This window comes from Beta vulgaris, chromosome 3 (assembly GCF_026745355.1).
Source record: "Beta vulgaris subsp. vulgaris cultivar EL10 chromosome 3, EL10.2, whole genome shotgun sequence".
In the NCBI taxonomy this organism is placed as follows: Eukaryota; Viridiplantae; Streptophyta; class Magnoliopsida; order Caryophyllales; family Amaranthaceae; genus Beta; species Beta vulgaris.
The window spans coordinates 52,134,981-52,158,424 of NC_079204.1; the positions used below are offsets into that span (position 1 = coordinate 52,134,981).

Consider the following 23,444-nt stretch of genomic DNA (forward strand, 5'->3'; position numbering starts at 1 on the left):
TATGACCCACATTCGCTCTTCTTAATAAACAATTCATAAAAAGTGTACCAGCTTCTATATTTAATTATGATTTAATACAAATAAGGTCCTACATATGATTTCTTCTTAGGCTCCGTTTGGTTGGGTGTAAAACATTTTAACTGTAAAATAATTTTCAAAAAAAATTTACAATGTAAAATACAATTTCAAAATTAGTTTTTCGTTATTTGGTTCCATGTAAGAAAAATGATGAAACAAAAGGAAAATGAAAGGAAAAGTAAGGAAGTAATAAAAAGAATGCACAATGGAGATAAGGAAAAGGAAGAAAAACAGATATTCTTTTATTTTTTGAAGGGAAAATGATTTTCCATCATTAAGAGAGCAATTTTACTCCGAGGACAAATGGTTTTACACTACTTAACAAACCAAACAATGTAAAATTAAAAATAGAGGAAAATAGTTTTCCAGAATAATGTTTTACACCATATCAAACGGAACCATAATACTTGTGCCCAAAAAAAATGAATACTCCATTTAAAAATGAAGGGAATATATATATATTATCTAGTTAACTGAAAACAGAAAACGATAATGGAGTTGCGAATACATTCCTATTGTTTAAACGTTGGAGCAACCATATAGCAATTGGGCCTGTATAAAAGGAAAAACCATACTCAGCGCCAAATTCCCAACTGTCAGCTCTTTTATAGTTGAAATTTTCAAGTTTCAACCAACTTCCCGCTCAATTGCTGCGTATTCCCGCCCTAATCGAAATTTCAGGTCTTTTTCTTTCACTCTCTCTCTCTCTCTCTATTATTTGAAGCTTCAATTCAACAATGGCGATTTCGTTATCCAATTTCACATTGTTAGGGTTTCAATAATGTTATAGTAATCTTGGTTGAGTTACTAGTTGATTTTGTTTTTTTGGTACTTTTACCCTAAATTTGCTGTTTGAATGGCTATCTTATTTAATTTTCATGCTCGTTGGAGAATAATATGCTTATTGATTATGGATTGAAGGAATATGGAGAGTAAATTAAAAAGAAAATGCTGCTTTGTCTAATTGATTCTAGCATGATTGTTTCTGAGGAAATTATAATGTATAGTTGATGTTAGTGAGTAGTGACTACGTGTTAGATGTTAGAAGTTAGCTGTCAACTGTCAAAGTAACGATTGAATGTAGTAATTTTTTGTTCGGGAAATAGAATACATAAAGTTAACTTGTTAGCTTTTGCAAAATCCTAAAGTTCACAACCTCAAATGTGCTCACCACTACTTTGCCGAACACTATTATATGAAGTTTGTATCGTTTGGACTTAGTTAAAACACTAAAAGCAACTATTGTGATTAAAGCGGAATGAACTCTTAATATTGCTTTTAGTTAATAGTTAAACTGAGTTGAAGAAGAAGAAGAGCTCTTTAGGAAGTGGTATGTTGCTTGGATAAAGAAAAGTCTATATTATTGATTTGGAAGAGAGAGGGTTGACACTGCTGGACATCACGATATGTGAAACTAATTGAGTAATTATCCTCGGTAACATCAACGTCGTTGCAAACTTGCAATGCCTTTTGATTCTTGTTCCTGAAAATTTATCACATTTGGCCAATTGCTGAAGCAAAGTTCTATAGGGTTTTTGTATAACAAATTATTACTTCATAACAAAATTATCAAGTCCTTTTTATGTACAAGACATACAATGACGCTCACCAACATTCAAATAACTGAATAAGTAGTGAATGTTTGAGTGTTTGACATACTTGAAGTTGTTTCTACTTGCTCTGTAGAGCAGTGATAGTTAAAAATAATCCATTTTTATCTCCCATCGCTCCAATTAAGGAAGCTGTTCAGATCTAATATGACATAGATTTCTAACACTCAACACATTATGTGGAGAGGAAGTGGGGACCGGAGACTGGGGAGGAAGAAGATTCATTACATTACGGTTTGTTTTCTAAGGCTACTTATTTATAACAGGACATATTTCCATCTAATCACAAATCATTTGCTGAATTATTACATAAAAGTAATAGAACCAACCAACAATAACAGATTATAAACCGATGTGACTAACTGTACATTTCTAATGATTCCTATGAAAAGAAACATATGTACTATAGAACTGGATAACTTGCAATCTTGAGACCCAAATAGAACTTCTCAAAAAAAGTTGAAGTACCATATGTATTTTGGATTTTGATATGGAAACATCTGCAACACCACCATCTAATTTTGAAAGTCTGAAAGAGAAGACTGGAACTCTGGAAGAGACAACATATATGAGTATCATTCTGTTCCTGGCTTGCATTTTAGGAGTCGCTGCTCATTTTCCTGCATAGTTGGGATAAATTTCTCAAGCTGAATGGTATTGTGATCTTTAAATTTTGAGTTTCTGTGACAAAGGGGAGAAAAAAAAGAACCAGAAGCACTTACTTTTATCTGAGATTCTGCCATGACAGTGATACAATTTCTTTTCATGAGAGTCATGCTCGGCCTTTCCATCTGCTGCTGGGTGCAGGATGTGAACCAACTGTCTCGAAAGCCTGAACCAGCAATGAAACTCGTTGCTTCTTTGCAGGAGCAAGGTTTCCAATAACTTTCTGAAGTGCATTATCAAGCATCGCTTCCTCCCAGCTTTGCTTATCATTGGGTGAAACTTGACGTAATGAAGGAATGCCTTCTGCTGAGTGAGATGTCTGAGAAAGGTCTTGTTCATGCACTGGTTTGAGTTTTCGCATTTTTTTCATTGCCTTGACGAACCTCTTACACAGAATGACTTTGGAAAGCGTGCTGTAGTTGTTGGGGAGTTTTTCTTTTGATGATGTTATATCTTCATCTGGAGTTGCTACAGTATCAATATGAAGCGATGTTGCAAATCCAGCGCTCTGTGCTGCAGCAGATGAGGGCTCTTCTCCATTATTTGGACTGTATACTTCTTGCTCTGAAGTTGTGCTACTGGTCATTGATTCTGTATCAGAAATCTGGTCCTGGAAAAGTAGCATTTCTTCTACTGCTGTCTCTACCAGCTTAATTGCTTCATTTTCTTGAAACTCAAAACTTGTTGGAGTTTGAACACCCATATCCCTGCAACTTTTGCCTCTAGAAGAAAGCTGAGAAGAATCATCTATTTTCCTTTCTGACATTTTAGTGCTGTCTCCCTGTGCATGTACATCAATTTCACTTGTTTTTGGGGCTTCATTTTCATCCAACATATCAGTTGCGACATGCTGCAGTATTAGGCCCCACAGGCTGATAGATTTTTCCAAAGATCTACTTGTTTGTAAATGGTTATTCCATTCATCTTCCAAGTTTTCAGATTGTGGAGACTTCTTTGCAGATTTTGAGGCTATTTCAGTAACCTCAATCAAGTGTTCACCAATTAAAGTTTTCTTCTTGAGCTGAATGCATGGTTCTTCTCTAAAATCTGTTCTTTCCTCCAGTGAAACAGCTGGTGCATTTGCACCATTAATTTCTGTTGGGTCCTTACAGTTATCTGGGAGAGTTGTGATTGCATCAGATGTTGCTGCAATATTACTGCAAGGGCCACCACTTCTCCAGGTTCCTCCATTCGGCGCATATTCTTTAGTTAAGCTAGGACTTCCCTTTTTGCAGACTTCTTGCGGAACTCTTTCTGTGACAACTTCATTGCTGGAAGTTGTTAATTTATCTAGCTTGAGGTCAAAACCACCAGGAAGTTCTGAATCCTGCGATGATAATGCATCCTCCTTTTTCTTTGTTTCCCCTTCTGTGGAAATAGTATCAGAAAATTTTGTTTCAGGGCAGTAGAGTTCTTTCCCCCTTTCTTCAACATTTGGATTGACTTTTTCAAAGGCTTTAACCAACAAGGACACTCTTCTTTGTTGTACAGGAGCCAGCTCAGAAATAACTTTTTGCAACACATTATCAAGCATCCATTCATCCATCCCTTTTTTCTCACCCATAGCACGAGTCATCAGATGAGCCTTTCCCGTTTCTGAATCAGAATTTGAGGGTAGACCAAATTGCTTTTGCGGGTAGGACTTCCGTGTCTTTTCCATCGCCTTGATGAATTTTTTGCAAATAATAAATTTCCTCAGCTTGCTGAATCCCCTGGATAGGTTTTTCTTAGGCTTTTCCTCTATTGACACGCTTTGACCTTCTTCTGAAGCAGCTGTTCTATTGTTAGAAGTTGATTCATTTTGAAGGTCTTGTGGCGCATTAAGGATATCATTGATGGCTTCTCTTACCAGTTTGATGGCGTCACTCTCAGTAAGTTCACTTGTTATGCTGCTTGCATCACTATCATCAGTCTCTGCATCAGAAATTATCTCAGACGATGCGCTACCCTTGTTCTTTTGGTCCTCACTGGTCAGTTCTTCACTCACTTTGCTCCCAGCTTCTGCAACACTGACAGATTCAACATGTTGATAAATCAAGTGCCACATACTAGTATTCTTCTGTTTGTCACAAAAGATTCCTTCAGTTATGTTAGCCTCGTCATCCTGCTCAGGATCCTTAGTATGTTGAAATGTTTCATGCACGGAATGGGCATCAATCTCCTCCTTTCCCACTATTGATCTGCTAAACGGGTCACTAACTGGAGAACCTGCAAAAGCCATAGTATGAACAAATGGGACTTTATGCCACTGTCTAGCATGTTGCTATCGACTATCGTATATAAGGACTGTAGAACATAGAAGTAGATATTATTAACAGCTAACTAGCTAAGTAAGTACCTTTTATGCTAGTTCGTTGGTGATTGTGACAATTGGAGTCATCTGAATCAAGAATCTTGTGGGATAAATCTGTCCTGAGGTCTAAGAACTTTATGCTATGATCTTTCTGCACACTTTTTCCTGATGTAGAACCTTTACCAAGCATATTCAGTCTATCATTAAGCATTGGAGATGTTGGTCCATCAAGCTTAGACTCAAGAAGTTCCTTATTGTCTGTTGAGATTTCTGACTCAATAGCAGGGTCCCACTCTAATTTCGTTTGATTTTCAATGCCTTTTCTCGCTGGTTTGACTATTTCAAATGCTTCTACAAGTAGTGCCACTTTTTTCTGTTGATCAGGAGCCAGGTTAGCAATAACCTTTCGAAGCGCGTAATCAAGCATCCATTCTTCTTCATTTTTCCTCTCATTGATGCTTAAATGCCTGAGATAAACTCTTTCTTTCTCAGTGGCCATCTCTGCAGACAAATGTCGTACTTTTCGTGGGCTGATCTTTCTAAGTCTTTCCATTGCCTTGATGAATTTGGCAGTTGCAATGGCTTTTTTCAGCTTCCTAAAGCTCTTTGACATTTCCTTCGGGGCTTCAATTGCTTCAATTTGTTCTGCTTGCTGTTGGAGTGGGCCACTTGTGCTTTCTACGCTATGCAGCTTTTCTTTTGGCTCTGATATACTATGCTTATCCACTCTCTTTTCCCCAGAAATTTCTTGTCTAGAAGCTAGAGCCGTTGAGTAACAAAATTCTCTAGCATCATCAGCAGCTCCGCAATGGTCTTGAAGGGACTTTTGTTCAGATTTTTGCTCATGGCTTTGCAGAATTGCATTAATTGCTTCCTTTACCAGATATATGGCAGCCGACTGATCAAAATCTGCATTTTGGTTATCTTCACCTTCGTCAGACTTCTTTAATTGAGGAGTCAGGGTTGTTGATTCTGGATCATTTATTGCCTGGCATGTGTCTGCTTCATCACCTTGTTCCTCTCCATTCACTCCATGTACTTCCTGCTTTCCAGCTGTTGATGCTTCATTTGGGTTAACATGTTGATAGATCAGGTGCCACATGTTTTTGTACTTCTGTTTGTCAGTGAGGATAGTGGCAATATCACTATCGACCTCGGAATTGCCAGTTGATAATGAGGAAGAAAATTCAGTACTTCTCCCAGTCTCTTCATTTTCAGTACTTGGTTCTTCAAGTTTGACAGCCACAGAAGCTAATCTTGAATCATTGTCAAACAACTCCAGAGTTGAATCTGATATTGCAATTTCATCAGTCTCCGGCATAATTACGTCATCTAGAATATCATTGCATAGATTAAACAATTGTTGTGATCAGAATAGCAATAATTGAAGGTGCAGCAAGTTTGTTATCTTTCATAATTGGTTTTTCTAGTGCCTTACCAACAGAAATGAATTTACAGTTACCTGCTGAGCTTGCCTGTTGGTCATGATGTTCCCCTGGATATCTTTCTAGAGATGTATCTCTGGTGGGTAGTTGGATGCCATCATCTTTCTTTTGAAGAACTTGTTCAATAGATATGGATCTTTGCTGCTGAGATTCAAGATAGCATTTGTTCGCTTCATTTGGGGGTGTGGCTAATCCAATGCGGTCAGCGGCTTCACCTTTTAAAGGATAACATTTAATGCTCTTCTCTTTCTGGTCAGGGTGCAGTGTTTCAAATGCTTCTGCAAGTAGTGCGACTCTTCTCTGATGTTCCGGAGCCATCTTGGATATCACCTGTCTAAGTGCATAATCGAGCATCCATTCTTCATCATTTTTCCTTCCAACCATGCTTCGATGCCTCAGATAAACTCTTTCTGCCTCCGAGGTTGAGTCTGAACATTGATTTTGTGATTTATGCAGACTGCTCTTTTTCGTCAGCCTCTCCATTGCTTTGATGAATCTGGTAGTTGCAATTGCTTTTTTCAGCTTGCTTAAGCTCTTGGACATCTTTCTCTGAGGAGCCTTCAGTTCATCACATTCCACTTGCCCTTGGACTGGTAAACTTGTATCCTCTACATAATGCAGCTTATCTTCTGGGTCTGAGTAGGTATGCTTTTCCTCACTCTTAGTGGAATTATCTTCTGTGCAAGATAAAGGAGCAGAAATGTAATAATCTCTAGTGTTGTCAGTACGTCTGTGATGATCTTGAGAGGACTGTAAATGAGTTGGCTGCTCATAACGCATTAGAATTGCGCTAAGGGCATCTTTTACTAGCTTTATGGCAGCTGATTGGTCAAGTTCAGGCTTTTCACTAGCTGCACTTTGGATATCATTATCTTCCCTTTGATCCATGCTGTAAATATCTGGAGTTGATGCCATGTCATTCGTTTCCTGACAGTTGTTTGTATCACAACCATCTTCTTCTTCATTGAATCCATCGGCTCGCTGCTGCTCATTGATGGATGCTTCATTTGATGCAACCTGCTGGTAAATCAGGTTCCACATACCGGTATACCTCTGTTTATTAAAGAAAATACTGGTCATATCACCAACCAGGCTGACTTCAGAATCCCTGTTAGAAGATTGGGATGGAACCTTGAGAGTGTTCCTAGGTTTTTTATCACCCATACCCTTATCACCGAATGATATATTATTAACACAAGCTGCCTTTGAACTCTTCTCAGGTAACACCAAAGTAGACTCTGAACTGTTGGTCTCATCCGATTCTTGCAGAATTTTGTCATCTGGAGGAAATTGGACAAGTTTAAAATTTCAGAATTCAGTTGTTTGTATGATGTAGCATGTTTATATCCTCTGATTGCAATACAAATTAAAGAAAAACTAATTTAAATACCTGTTGTGCTCGCCTGATATTCATTATCTTCTTTTGCACATTTTTCCACAGGAACAACCTGTTCATTAGATGATAATACATCTTGCTCAAATTCCACAAATTGTTTCGTTTCTCCGTACATGGGGGTAGACACACTTTTCACAAGATAATTCCTGTTGCTCTTCTCTTCCATCTCTGGAGTGACTGTTTCAAATGCTTCAACAAGTTGTGCTACTCTTCTTTGCTGATCAGGATCCAGCTTAGAAATTACTTGTCTAAGCGCATTATCAAGCATCCATTCTTCAGTATTTTTTCTTTCGTTCATGCTTAAATGTCTTAGATGTACTCTCTCATTCTCTGAGGCTTTTTCTGGAGATAAATATTGTGGTTTGCGTGGGTTTATCTTTTTCAGTCTTTCCATTGCCTTGATGAATTTAGCAGTCACAAACATTTTTCTGAGTTTGCTGAGGCTCTTGGACATTTGTCGTCCTGACATCTCTCTCCCATTTGGTTCATCTTTCTGCAGTAATCTGTTGCCTATTTGCTTCATTCTGTTTTGGTTTTCTGTCAATTCCAATTTCATCTCTTGGCCTCCTATATCACCACCTTCACTGAATGTTTCTTCTTTGGAGGTTGGAGGAGTTAAGATATGCTCATCGACAGAACTATTAGCCATTTCTTGGACTGGATTTGACTGCTGATCTGCATCAAGCTGTAAAATTGCATTAAGTGCTTCTTGAACCAACTTAACAGCTGCACTCTGATTCAATTCAAGCTTCTCTATCGCTGCAACTTGGTCGTCCCCTTCTTCATTGAAATTGTTGTTGTGTTTACTCTGTTTAACATCCAAGTTATCCATCTCATGGTTAGCGTTTCCATCTGCAACTTCTTTTTCATCTGCTCGTTTGACTCCCTGGGCTTCGTTCATTGATGCTTCACTCGAAATAAGTTGCTGATGGATCAACTGCCACATGCTTGTATACTTCTGTTTGTCGGAGAGATAATTGATCAGATTATCACCTAGACTAACTGCAGAGTCTCTGCTTGCAAAATGTAAATGATCCCCAGAGAGATTCTGAAGCTCTTCTTCTGCTATACTTGGTTGAAGTGACTTATGAATAGACCCTGATTCTGGACCATTCATGTCAGGTAATTCTAAAGGCAAACTTATAGCTGCAATGTTGCTATTCTGCTGCTGAGTTTTATCATCTAGGTCAACATTACAACCTCTGGAGGTCTCATATATTTCCTGCTCACCATCATTCAATGTGGATTTTTCCTAACACAAGATAAAATAAAACTTTTAATACAGAATCATGTTCTCCTTTGTGATGTGTCTTCAGATTGGGAACCAGATCTTACATGTTTTGTCATGGAGTAATAAACTTCGTTCAAGACAAATTACTTTTTGTTTAGAGTGTATCTAAACCTTATATAGAATTAAGATATTAGCTGATTCTTACCTCAGGTCCTGATGTCTCACTGAGTGTTTCTGATAGTTTCCCTTCATAGTCCCCAACACTGACTTGGTCATATGTCGAACCATTTAAGGCTTCTGCATCATTGCTCAGGGCTCCTTCAGCAGCCCACTTTCTTCTGGGTTTGGCATAGATTTTAACGAGAAAGTCTATTCCGTCATCTTCTGCTTCCGCAGCATTTTCTGTTGTTTCATTCTCGACTTCTCCTGATGCATAACTTTCAGCAGAGACTATTTGTGTTGATTGATCCATTCCAGTGGCACTTGCGTAATGTTCCATTTCGTCTTTGAAGTGGCTCTCCAGCTGCTCACGTTTTTGGTTACCGAGCAGTTTCCTTTTCACAGAGATGAATTCTTTTAGAGGTTGAGAAGGGGCTTGGTTGCGGCGACCATGAATTGAACAATAACTGTACGGGCAAACATGAAAAGATGATGTTCCCTCCAATTCACCTCCCCTTGAATGAAGTTGAATGTCATGATCCGGGAATGCAGTTCTCTTTAGAGCGGATGAACAGGTGGCACGAGCAACACCTGTTCTTGACAGTGGAGTAACTTGTGGTCTTTTCCTTACTTTACTCCTTTTAGGTCTCAGGCTTGGAATCTTTGCTAGGATTCTTAGAGGCCTCAAACTAGATGTTCTTGTCAAACCTTTCGCAGAATTCTGGCAAAAAGAACTAAAGTTCAGTTCAGTTCATGACAGCAAAATGTTTCCCTAAACACATGTTTTATTTTATTTTTTTTCCCCACTTTTTTCTAAGAATTAATATCTAACATTCTGAAAAACAGAATTATACATGAAAGATGAAAATGAACCTTTCTTGTTTCTTGAGAACTGCTGCCTTTCATGTCGTATGGTTCTGCATCACTAGACATAAGCTCTATTTCTCTGCCACTGAGTCTGGAATGTGGTCTCTGCTTTGTTCTTGATGATCTTATGCTCTTGTATCTCATCAACTTTCTTGATCTTGATCGCTCTAAGTTTCCCTTTTGTTTCGCTCTAGACGGGACCATGCTATCTTGGAAATCTGAACCACTTACATTCGGGATTTCTGAATCAATGTCTATTCCCCCACCAATGATATCAGCATTGTCCTGAAATTCAAGCATTTCATGGTGGTTGATGCCAACATCTGGAAACTGAGAATATCTAGCCCGAATTTTCATTGATTTTCTACTAGACAACTTCTTTGAATGCTTTAAACTAGGCACCCTCTTTATACATTTCTCTGATTTGACTTTAACTGAAATATCTACACCTCCAGAATCAGAGCATTCTTGCACTGAGACAAGTTTATTCAATTTCAAGGTGGACTTTACTGATGAAGTTCTGCTGTCACAGCTGCTTACAGAATTTGCTTGCAATGACCCTTTTCTGGCACTGCTAGTTGTAGCTTTCATGTAGTTGGGTGATGATGTCCCTGAAATGGCAGTAGACGATGATTCCGATACAACGCTACGATTAACCCGAGTTTTTTCTCTCCTCATTGATAATCTCAATCTATCCAGGTTTGCAACCTTAACAGACCTCACTTTCTTCAGTTTCTTTCTTGGTTCTGTCCCTTTTTCTCTGTATGTTTCTTGTGTTGAGAATGTTATATTGGCCATTTTTTTTGCATATGGGAATATCGTGGTTAATGGAATCTGATGTGATGTCCAACTTTTCTTTGTTTCTAACTTTTTTTGGTACAATATATTGGATTCTTTTCATAAAAGAGGTGAAATCTAGTATGGGTGTGAATTTGATTTTTGGGAGTTGATTTAGTTGCTTCTTTTTGGAGGTGATCTCCCTTTAATTGGTGGGCAAAAGTGATTTCATGGATTGGTCTAATTTGGACACAAATAATAAACGGCTATTAAAGATGAGTAGGTTGAAAAGATTTGATTAATTTGGGTGACTAATTATTATTTTTCATCAGATGTTTTGTTAATCAAATGGGTTGGTGTCACTGGCCATGGGAAGATGATGGTTGTAATTTGTAAAGTAATATAAATGAGGCATTGACTTGTACAGAGAAGGGCGGTATTGAGTAATTGACTGGGCCTGCTTTGCCGGCTTGACCTGTATAAATGTATCAGTAGACTTCACCTCTTTGGTGCTCATTCTTTTGAAAATGAGGTTTCTATTGTTTTATGCAGTACTATTCTCTTACTTCCTTTTCATTATCCTCTGGAACAAACATTTTAAGGGAGGAGGATTTTCTTTTCGAGTTATTTTACTTTTTTGGTGCTCGTTTGGTATACATGGGAATTTAATTCCCGTAGGAAGTTTCATTTCTTAGGAAATTACTTCCCTTATGGAATTCCTTGGAAATGCCTCAAATTTGTTTGGTTGACATCAAATAATTTGTAATTCTCATGAATTTTGATTGACCAAGGGGTACTGGGTAATTAAATTTCCAAATTTTCTAGGAATTTCAATTTTCTAAGGAATTTCGATTGCACCCATATTCTCAGCTTCCTGTCAAGCAAATAACTTTCCAAATGAGAAAATTATAGGAATTTTCATTGCCTACATAAATTTCTATCAACTAAACGAGCACTTGTTTTTTTTTTATCTTTGGTGTTAAATCATTGCTTTTAAAAAATTCTACATTGTACCCTTTGACTTGAGGAATTATGCATGGATTAGGTCCTAGATGATCATCAAATAGTATCAACTATCTTTAAAATTGATTTAATTTCTTTTATACTCAAAACAAAAAAAATCAAAGTTTTGGACGAAAAAATAAGTCAACGCCGGAAAGTTGACAATTTGGTCGGAAAATTGTAATGTGTTTTTAAGTTGCCAACAAAATATTTTAATTGGTCCTTCACAAAAAAAAACCCTATCAAAAATGAATAATTTAGAGAATAATACGTAGAAAACCCCTTGATACTTGTTCTCTGAAAGCAATCTAGTTACATAGCCAAGTGGGAGTGAGATGGTCAAGACTTGCCCTCTCATTCAACTTTCAAGGAGATTGTTTTCTATATTAAATGTTCATTGTTTCCTTTTAAGCCAGTATATTAGGTGTAACAAATAACAACTATTAATCATACATAAGCACTTTCTACTTTAGTCTTTGATGATGAACAACATGAGTTGAGATGATTTTGTGTGAATGTTTCCCATCTTTATTAACATTTCTTCTATCAACTTGGCTATTTTTTCCTTTTTAAAGTGCTAGTACATATTCTGAGACTTGCAAGTTGCAATTGTATATGTAACACATGAGTGGGGATGTAGGATTTTCGATGCTGTAAGCCTGTGATACTGAACATATCAGCTTATTTTATGCTAGTTGGAATAATTATTTATGTAGTATTTAAAAAAAAAAACAATAAAAATAACTTTGGTGGTGGTTATTGGTTATGATTTTGTAGGAAACTGAAAAGTTGATGAACTTCTAGATGTTAGGAGGAAGATTGACTATTATAATATGAGTACATAATAAGACAGTTGACCATTGCCACATAACACTTTTGTATTTACCATAATGATGGGACGGATCAAGAAGATGTGGTAGCTTAGAGGAGTATTGTTCCAAATTCAGAGCATTGTCTAGAGTTCGGATTTTTATCCCAATAATATATTGAACATTTAATTCTAGACTGTTTAATCTTATACCCAGTCTATGAGCTAGTGTTTCCTATGAACTAGTAACCTAACAAGGATTGATGTTCGGATCTATTATCTTTCTTAAAAAAATGACGCCAGGATGTGATATTCCTAAGGTACTAATTACGCACCATTATATGCATATATATGCTGGCCGTCTCCAATATGATTATCTAAATGATAACGTATGTTTATCCTTTATACAATATGCATATTCAAATAAGATTATGTTGTGCACTACTGCACTTCACATGCAGAAGGAATTAGTACAACGTATTCTATTACACATGATTTTTGTTGTATTATCCGGATGACGACGGTAAAACGCGTTTAGACTTGAGTCACAGGCCCACAGCCCAGAGTGGGCCCATTTGATTGGATCACCGACTATTAGAGGTGAACATGTGCCATGTGGAACCCCAATTCCATCATCTCATCCACCCAAATAAAGATAAAGGAGGTTCCTCAGATCTCAAATTCTCAATCATCTTCATCTCAATTCTCATGTGTAGTATTGTCATGGTGGTTAGTAGCTTCGTAGGTGGTTGGCAACGTTGTTGTTATAATTTGTGGGTTTGCATCACGTGGGGTAGAACGAGAAATATACTTCCTCCGTTTAGAAATAGTTGCACCATTTCTACTTTTCACGCATGCCGATGTATGATTTCAACCATTAATATCTTTAATTATCAATAAGTAAAAATTATAAAAAGTTTATATTAAAAAATTTACATCGAGACAAATCTAACAAGACCCTACATGAGTATGTTTTTCCTAAGATATGAATCACCAAAGACAATCTAAGTGTAAGATGTGAATAGTGCACAAAATAGAAATGGTGCAATTATTTCTAAACGGAGGAAGTATTTTAGAGGAGATTAAAAATATAAGTTGTATTTTTAAAGGAGGTCAATATAAAAATTAACTTATTTTATTTACAAAATTTACATTTTCAACCTTAATTTATAGAAAAGTTCAGGAGTTAGGCTGAAATCGGGGCTTCCATTGACTCCATGAAGTTCTGCCACTGGCATCACAGTGATAGGCTTACAAGCTCACCCGACTATTTATGCTCCCTATAAATCAAAATTATTGAGTTCAATCCTAAAAAATATTCTTTATTTTGGAGTGATATTGTCCTTCGACTCATTTTACTTGCTAAAGTTTCCTTTTCTGCTATAGAAATAATCCCTCGGTCTCATAAAATAGTGCTTGCATTTCATTTTGGGTGTTCTGAAATGTTATTCTTGTTTCTATTCTTTAATTTCACAATTTCCCTTGATTTGCCTAAAATCCATGCAATCATCATTTATTTGCTCCTTGAAGTAGTGTTTTTTCTTTGTTTATTGAACCTAAGGGTTGGATTAGTCATATATTTAATGTTCTTTTACTCATTATTCACCATTCTCTTTCCTAAAATCAGTTTTTTTTTCTACAACATTAATTATTTATCATTCATGTTCCACTTACCTTAATTCTCATAAAAAATGAGAAATAAGCACTATATTATAGGACGGAGGGAGTAATATAGTAAATGTTGCATGCGGCCACCTTAATTCTTGTGTTGCAACATTGAAACTGGGCATTAGAAAATGGGTTTTGCTAAATAACGCCCTAGAATTTCCTAGTAACGCCCTAAATACGGTATTTTTATACCGTATTTACATACTTGCATTTCTTTCTCTCTCCTTCCCTTGACTCACTTCCCTAATATTTTCTCATTTTCAGATTTTCTCCCTTCATTCACTTTCCCTCCCGTCTTCTTCCACTCACCACTAGACACCAGTGCCGTCGTACAACCACTGCCGCACCACCACCACCGCAGTGCTACCTCCGACACACCACCACCGCCGTACCCCCACCATCACCCTCTCTCTATGTTTTTTTTTTTCCATTTACTGTAAATTCTTAAAAAAAAATTAAGGGAGGCGTCTACCATGGACGCCCCATCACCGGTGGAGGCGTCCATGGCAGGCGCTTCACCACATTTATGGCGTTACTAGGAAATTCTAGGGTGTTGTTTAGCAACCCAGTAAAAAATTGGCATGGTAAAGTTACAATGACGTCTGAAAATTGCCATGTTAGAGGTATAATGGTGCCATGTTTGTGTGACATGACACAATACGTAACAGGTTACAATGCGTGTTTATACGTTTTAATAATAGTATTCATATAAAGAGGAGAAATAGAATGAAATAAATAGAGGGACGTGATGAGAGACAAAATTTTGATCCAAATTTAGTAATGTTGCAAATATTATTGAACTTTCATAAATGAAAAACGTTGCAGTAGTAAAGGGCATGGACATAGATGATACTACCTCTGTTCCTAAATAATAGTTACCTTACACTTATACTTTTCACGCATATCAGTACATCCATTTGAGACTTTATATCTCTAATTTTGTATTTGTAAAAAAAATAAAAAAAATGATATTCGAAAAGTACATATCGAGACGAATAACACAAGATCCCAATTCCCACATGACTATAGTTTTTCTTAATCATAAATCACAAATTATAATCAAAGAGAAATGGATTGATTTTCAACAACAAAATCACGCCACATGTTGTATTGCTGGAACGTGTCTCACGATTGGTGGAGGAAAATGATAAGTATGCTGGGCGCATTTACAAAGTGATTAAGAATGCTTCAGGTAGCAGCCCACGCCAATGGCTTGCTCCCCCTGCAGGTGTCACGAAAATTAATGTTGACGCATGCCTCGCTGTTGAAGGATGGGTGGGACTTAGTGCCATAGCTCGAAGGTCAAATGGTGATGTAGTTTTTGCTGCCACGCGTCGAGTTAGAGCGTATTCTGAAATTGCGGAAGCTAAAGCCATTGAAATGGCTGTGAGGTTGGGCAAAAGATATGGCCTGCAAGAGGTCATCCTGGAATCGGATTGTCAAGTTGTTATTAATCGCCTCTCTAAGCATGCTATTTTTCTGTCAGATATAGATATTATCCTCTTCAACATTTTATCCTCTTGTGTTTGTTTTTCTTCTATTTTGTGGTCGCATGTTAAACGCGATGGGAATTATGTAGCACATCATCTAGCTAAGCTCATCCCTTTTGGGGTTGAACAGATTTGGGAGAACCATTATCCTCCGGAGGTGGCTCCCTATGTTTTGATGGACAATTTGTCCTTGAGTTAATATATTTGCTACTTTTCCCCTCAAAAAAAAAAGTAATACAAGTTAAGGCCAATTTACCACTTTAGCCTCATTTAATCAATAGCCACCGGCCCACCAGCCCACCATATATAAGTTATCACCTACGATAAATGATGTGCGGTAAGAATAAGCTGATAGTCTCCCCCGAAAGACTTTGTTTTACTTGATAAGCACGAGCCCAAAGATTTTTTTGAGCCTTATAGACTAACCAGTCCATTTTGCTCTTCAATTTTTGTTATGTGATAATTCCTTGGGAAGTACTCAATCAGTTCCATTTTAATTTACACTTTTACACTTTTCACGAGCCCAGAGATTTTTTTGAGCCTTATAGACTAACCAGTCCATTTTGCTCTTCAATTTTTGTTATGTGATAATTCCTTGGGAAGTACTCAATCAGTTCCATTTTAATTTACACTTTTACACTTTTCACACATGCTAATATAAAATTTTAAGGACATATATTTTTATTTTTGTATTTATAAAAAATTTTATTTTTTGGCAATTCAAAATATTTATTGATAACCAAAAAAAAGAGGAATGACAAACACCATATCAACCCCGAGGGAAAGGAATAAAGGAATGTGCTCCCCTTACCTTCTAGGAAGGGCCTGGGAGCAACAAACCAAAAAACCAACCCTGCAATCTCAACTACTGAATACACATCAGCAAAACAAACTTAACTAAGAAGAAGCTGCCTAGTACAATCATTACATCTACTAGCAACTCTAAAACAGATCTGCCTAAAATTAGATACTGTATCAAGCATAAGGCCCCCATACACTTTTACATTTCTTTGAAGCCATATCTGATACATAGCTTCAGCAAACATCATGTAGTATAATTGAGCTTTAACACCACTTCTCTTGCTCTTCAAGGCTACAACATTGATTTCATCTGACAGGTTCCTGAAAGTCACTACCTCTTTCAAATGCTGCTGGCAGGTATTCCATATTTCCCCAAAAAATGGACATTCAAAGAAAAGATGGGAGATACTCTCACTAACTTCAGTGCAAAGAGGGCAGAAATCATCATTTGTAATACCCCATGAAAACAGCCTATCTTTGGTAGCCAGTCTACCATGAAGGATAAGCCAAGTGACAAGTAAAGCTTTAGGACTTGCTTTATTGTTACAGACTATTCGCTTCCAATTGACATGATCATGCTCTCCCTGCATTAGCATATACAACTTCTTAATTGAGAACTCATGAATCTGAAGCATATGTGTGATTTGCAAGTCTTGAAAGATCTTTCTATTCTCTAGAATCTTCTTCATGGCCCATGACAGCCTATTAGGGACTGCCATGGATTGTATGGCCTGTTGCTTGATATAATACTCATGTAACCATTTAATCCAAAGCCTGTCTTGTTTTTGACACACTGCCCACAAATGCTTAGAAACTGCAGCTTTATTCCAAAGAGCAAGGTTTTTGATGTTTAGCCCTCTACAGCTCTTAGGAAGGCACAAAGACTCCCAGGCTATAGGAGCTTTTCTAGAATAAGAATCTTGACCAGTCCATAAGAAGACTCTACAGATGTTTTGAACCTCCTTAAACACCTTCTTAGGTAATAGAAAGATCTGACACCAGTACAATTGAAAACCATGAAGGATAGCTTTAATTAACTGGACTCTAGCAGCATAAGAGAGTTTCTTGACAGTCCACACCCTGACTCTAGTCATGGTCTTCTCAATCAAAGGCCTGCATTCATTGTAAAAGAGTTTCCTGGTGGTGAGAGGAACCCCTAAGTATTTAAAGGGAAAACTACCCAGGGGCATATGAACAACTGATTGCAGGATATCTCTTTGAGACTCATCAACCCCTCCAATATAGAGATGGCTTTTATCTAAGTTAGCTTCAAGCCCTGATGCTTGGGAGAATTTGGAGAAAGCATAAAATACAAGTTGCAAAGAGGTTTGATCTGCTTTAGAGAACATCAAAAGGTCATCAGCAAACATCAGATGAGTGATGTTTAGCTTTTTACACCTTGGGTGAAAATGAAATCTAGGATTAGCCTTCATTTTCCTTAGACATCTTGATAGATACTCCATCCCAAGGGCAAAAAGAAAGGGAGACATTGGATTCCCTTGTCTCAATCCTTTCTTTAGTATGAAAAGGCTGGCAAGGACTACCATTAATGAGAATAGAGAAAGAAACAGAGGTGACACAAGTCATAATCCATTTCAAAAATGTAGATGGGAAGCCAATCTCATTCATAACAGCTTCCAGAAAGGACCACTCAATGGAGTCATAGGCCTTCTTCAGGTCAACCTTCAGCATGCATCTTGGAGAGATGTGTTTAGTGTTGTAGCCTTTGATAAGCTCAGTAGCAAGAAGAATATTATCTGATATATTCCTACCAGGCATAAAGCCAACCTGGCTTAAATCAACCACACTACCAATCATAAGCTGCATTATGCTTGTCAAGATTTTAGAAATAATCTTGTATAACACTGTGCAACAGGCTATAGGTCTAAAATCCTTAACAAGTGAAGGGTTAGGGATTTTAGGAACAAGAGTAACTAGGGTGCAATTAATTTCAGGCAACAGGACCCCTGAATTAAAAAACTGAGTCACAGCAGCACAAATATCATGTTTGACAACAGGCCAAACTTTTTTAAAGAAATGGCTATTGAACTCATCAATACCTGGGGCTTTATTACCATCAATTGCCCACAAAGCTACTTCAATTTCCTGTGTTGTAACAGGAAGAATAAGTAAAGCTGCATCCCTAGCTTGAAACTTGAGGGCCACTTCTCAGCAAGGAAATGTCCACTGAAGGTAAACTAGCAGCTGCTGTGCCAAGAAGACTAAAGTAAAAGTTAAGAACTTCAGATTCTAGAGCAGCAGTAGTTGTAAGTTTATCACCATCAGCATTGAATAGTATTTCAATGTTGTTCTACATAAATCTCTCTCTCATAGCATTAAAGAAGAACTGAGAGTTAGAATCACCCAATTTCAACCATTGAATTCTTGATTTTTGCCTTAAAGCTGCCTCTTCTACTTTCAAAAATTTATGCAAATTTAAGATACCATCTTTTTCCTGCTGAATAAGCTCATTGCATGAAGGGAAGCTCTGCAATTGTGATTGAATTCTCTGCAATTCCTCCCTAGCATTATCAATTCTAATATGGAGATTAGAAAATTTAGCTTTATGCAACTCCTTAAGCCTCACTTTAACATGCTTAAGCTTATTCCACACTAACTTCATCCTGCCTTTTTCTCTTCCCTGTAATTGCCATTGATCACTAACTACTTGGAGGAACTCACCATGTTCAGCCATGTAGTTAAAAAATTTAAAAGGCTTACCCTTTGTCTGAATCTTGTGATGACACTGAAACAGTAAAGGAGAGTGGTCAGACAACCCAGGGTTCATATATTCCACCACCACATGAGGGTACTTAGTTATCCAATAAGAGTTAACTAAGCCCCTATCAATTCTGCTACTGATTCTAGTATCTTCATTGCCTTTATTAGACCAAGAAAAAAGTGCCCACATGACTTCATTTCAGAGAGATCAGAAGACTCTAGGAGGTGATTCAAGTCCTGGATTTCATAGTTAGTAACAGGAGCACCATTTTCTCTGTCACCAGAAGATAGGATAGCATTAAAGTCCCCCATGATACACCAGGGCTCTTGAATATTACTACCAAGAGCTTCAATATCCACCCAAAGACTTTTCCTATCCTCCACTGTATGCAAACCATATACAATTGTAAGGAACCACCGATCTCCTGTTTGTTTATCCTCAATCCTACAATGCATTAATTGAACAGTTTTAAGAAGGATTTGGAGTGAAACATTAGAAGGACTCCAAGCAATCCAGATTCTTCCCCTGTTGGAAGCTTCATAATTGTGATCCCATCTCCAACTATTACCCAATTTCTTCACAATTCTATCTTTATTATGACTCTTAACTCTAGTTTCTAGTAAGGCCATGATAGACACATGCTGTTGTCTCATGAACTTCTTTATTTCTCCTAGTTTAAGAGGGCTATTTAACCCCCTAACATTCCAAGAGCATACAATCATTAACCCGGAGTAAGAGTGAATGAGCTACTCCCAGCATCATCCACATTGTGAATAACTACCACAGGTCTGACAGTTTCTAACACATCTTTACCTTTCTGGCCTCTGGTAACTATATTCCAAATTGGAGCTTGTGGTTCAGTCCTGAGAATCTCTCCACCCCTCCTCTCTGCCTCATTGTTCATGTTATCATCCTCTCCAACATGAGCAGCAATAGCAAGGCCAGTCCCATCTGCCTCCTTATTCACCATAGTATCTTCCTTTGACTGCATAGCATCATCCTCATCTCCCCCTGTAGTCACAGGATCTTTAGGCTTGCTAGGTTGCACAGCCTTAGGAACCCATTTCTGACTAGGCTTAGCCACTTCTTTCCCTGCAATAGCTTTCTTCTTGAGACAATCATGGCCTATAGTATTTATAAAAATTATAAAAAGTACACATATCAATGAAATACATGTTATGATAAATCTAACAAGATCTCATATGACTATATTTTCATCCTCGTATAAATCACAAATGATGGTCAAAGTGAAATTTGTGAATAGTGTAAAATATAAAGTGTAACAATTAAAAATGAAACGAAGAGAGTATGGTTTTCGAACTTGACTTCATATGCTTTTTTTAGATTTGTATGACATGGTACTGCTGAAATGATTACGGCATGCCTTTCATTTATTTGAGTTTAGGGACTCTCCTTTTGGTGTATTTTTTCTATTTCTCAATAAATGTATTATGTTGACTTTTTGCATTATTTATATATTTTGTTTGTTTTTTTTGTCTTGTAAGAGACTGTCTACTTTTAAATTAAAATTAGACAATGGTAATTCCAATATTAAAAAAAGAATTAGTCCAATTATAACTATGTTAATTTCTTTTGGTGGCTAGTTTAATCCATTTAGTAACTAGGTCTACTTTTATACTTCCTCCGTTTCTTTTTACTCGCTACACTTCTCATTTCACGGACTCCTAGGCAATTTTTGGAGAAGAGAGAGGTAGAGAGTAAAAAGAAAAGGGACCCATGTGGGAGGAGAGAGATAGAGAGAGTTTATTGCCCAAAAAAGAAGTGTAGCAAGTAATGTGAAACTTCCCATAATGGAAAGTGTAGCGAGTAAAAAGAAACGGAGGAAGTATTAAAATTAGACCGTCTCCTTTAATAATTTTTGATTTTTTAATAGATGTATCATATTTTTTTTTTTGACAGGCAAAGCATAGTATATTATTCATTCATATAAAGCATATCATTCATTACACCCGAGGCTATTTCCTCGGGAACTTCTTCTAGCCATACTCTCATACTACCATACTCCTTACTAGCCTTAGCAAGACAATGAGCTACATAGTTTCCCTTTCTTCTAACATGATTATATCTAATGCTATTACATAACGATCCCAACCATAAAATGTCAGCAACAACATTTCCAAAGCTTGTATTTTCCCATATGCTTGCCTTCAAATGTTTAATGAGCTTCATATTATCACTCTCCAGAATGATGTTTGTCAGACCTGAGTCAATCGCTATATGAACCGCATGGCGCGCCGCAAGTGCCTCTGCTACCTCAACCTCCATACTCCCATTGGTTACCATACATGTTGCAGCAACCACTTCTCCAACATGGTCTCGCATTACACCTCCCAGTCCCACCTTGCCCAGTTCGAACATAGCAGCGTCCGAATTTATCTTATAACTTCCTACTTCTGGAGCCCTCCATACTTCTCCCCCAGCCTGCTCATCCCTAAAGATCACATATGGTTCTTCATTAGCTCTTATGTATTCGTCCACCACTGCCACCGCTTTGTGGATGACATCCATGGTCGCTACCCGTTTCTTTTCAAAAACCCATGCGTTACGGCGCAGCCATACCCCCCATAGTAAGCTCCAAAATAATTCCCACCACTCTGTATGTGTGACTTGCATTCGAGCTCCTATCACCCAATCCATAAAGGTTTGCGCATCCTGCCTTCCCACCTCCAACCTTAGTGGGGATATCTTCCACATATTATGTACTTCTTGGCATGTTAAAAGCGCGTGAGTTACAGTTTCATTCATCTCTCCACACATGGGACATACATTTTCCACTTGGCATCCACTTATAAATTCATATCTTTAACCACCAATATCTTCAATTATATATTTATTAAAATTTTTTAAAAATATTTTGAAATTATACATTAAAATTATCCCGTCAACAAATAAAATTATGAAATTTATCTTTATATATAAATAAAAGTTGTCAAAGCAAATTTTCAAATAATGCAAAAAGTCTTATTTTGCTAGATCTTTTTTAAAATGTTGTATCTCGCAAAAACTTGTATTTAAAAGGTTGTTTCTAACAAATTTTTCTTATTTTCCTTATTATTTATATTATTGTTATTATTATATTATTATTATTATTATATTATTATATTATTATTATTATTGTTATTATTATTATTATTATTATTATTAAAAGTTGTGCATAGTAATATTTGATAGTAATAGTAATACTAGTAATGAAATACTTCCTCCGTTCCATAATAAGTGAAACACTTACTATTTAGAACGTCTCAAAATAAGTGAAATATACTTTAAATGGAAAAAAGAATTGACAAAATGACAATAGTACCCTGTACCCATCACAAATTTGTGTGATTTTCTTTTCTCTCTCTCCTTCTTCTAATAATGAAAATGATATTTTATGACTTTTTGGCTTTTGAAAGTGATGGTTATTAGATCTTGTCCCCAATCCCTATATTTCACTTATTATGAAACGGAAAAAATAAAAATTAATAATAATATTAGTTTCTGTCAAAAAAATAATAATAATAGCAATAATATATTTTATAAAAAATAAGTTTAGATCAAAACAATTCACATCTGATCAGTAGAAATGAAGTAAACTAGAGTTTGTCTTGTAAAAGACTGCCTACTTTTAAATTAAAATTAGGCAATGATAAGTTCAATATTAAAAAGAGACTTAGCCCAATAGTGACTAGGTTAATTTCTTTCGGTGACTAGCTTAATCCATTTAGTGACTAAATCTACTTTTATATTAAAATTAGGGCCTGTTCTCCCCAACTTATTTTCAGTTTAGTTTAGTTTAGTTCAATTCAGTTCAGTTCAATTCAGTTCGGTTCAGCTCTGGACAATATATTTACTCTCACACATCACTATCTATTTCAGTTTAGTGCAATTCAATTCAATTCGATTGTTTTATGCCGAAGAAAATAGATCCTTAGATTATCTCTTTTAATATTTTTTGAGTAAACTAAACCTAAATCAAGCTCTCTTCCACGTTAGTTAATTGCTCCCTTGCCTTGCGGGGCATTGTTTGACAACGAGTGATACTAAGAGCACCTCCATTCATGGAGCACCCCATTTTTTCTCTCTCCTCACCTTATTTGTCCACCTCATTTTCCACTACCTCCCCATTTTACCTTACTCAAATTTGAAACACATACCTCCACTCATCTACCTCCCCATTTATCTTCTCTCTCTTATTTCCTATATTCCACCACCTTTTCTCTCTCCTACTTTCCCATACCCCACCAATATTTATCTATTTATTATATACCCACCACCTTTTCTTCATTTGGGCACCTCCCCTAAAACTTGAGCATCCTCATTAAATGGGGAACCAACCCCACTCATGGGGAGCCCCATTTGAGGAGAGAGAGTCCATATGGGGAGGGTAAAATTTGCCATTGGAGGTGCTCTAACGGGACCAAGAAGCCC

General features: G+C 36.9%; 1 protein-coding gene and 1 long non-coding RNA gene across 4 annotated transcripts; one reads left to right on the plus strand and one right to left on the minus strand.

Annotated features, from left to right (window-relative positions):
- The first annotated feature begins 517 nt into the window (after window positions 1-517).
- Window positions 518-11,350, plus strand: LOC125496112 (uncharacterized). Its single transcript, XR_007272817.1, has 2 exons — window positions 518-759; window positions 10,855-11,350. It is a non-coding gene; the product is annotated as an uncharacterized LOC125496112 (long non-coding RNA).
- On the minus strand, window positions 1,824-10,885 carry LOC104889437 (calmodulin binding protein PICBP). 3 transcript variants are annotated; one of them, XM_010674659.4, is made up of 7 exons: window positions 9,752-10,873; window positions 8,925-9,599; window positions 7,483-8,740; window positions 6,110-7,372; window positions 4,693-5,937; window positions 2,411-4,562; window positions 1,824-2,308 (listed from the first exon to the last, which is right to left on the minus strand). In XM_010674659.4, exons 1-6 carry the CDS (start codon window positions 10,541-10,543, stop codon window positions 2,461-2,463), a joined length of 7,335 nt encoding a protein of 2,444 aa, XP_010672961.2. In that variant the 5' UTR covers window positions 10,544-10,873; the 3' UTR covers window positions 1,824-2,308; window positions 2,411-2,460. The 3 variants fall into 3 exon arrangements, with proteins under 3 accessions (XP_010672961.2, XP_010672960.2, XP_048497602.1); XM_010674658.4 differs by having other exon boundaries at window positions 4,693-5,979; window positions 9,752-10,872; XM_048641645.2 differs by lacking the exon at window positions 1,824-2,308 and having other exon boundaries at window positions 3,878-4,127; window positions 4,204-4,562; window positions 4,693-5,979; window positions 9,752-10,885.
- Window positions 11,351-23,444: the final 12,094 nt, after the last annotated feature.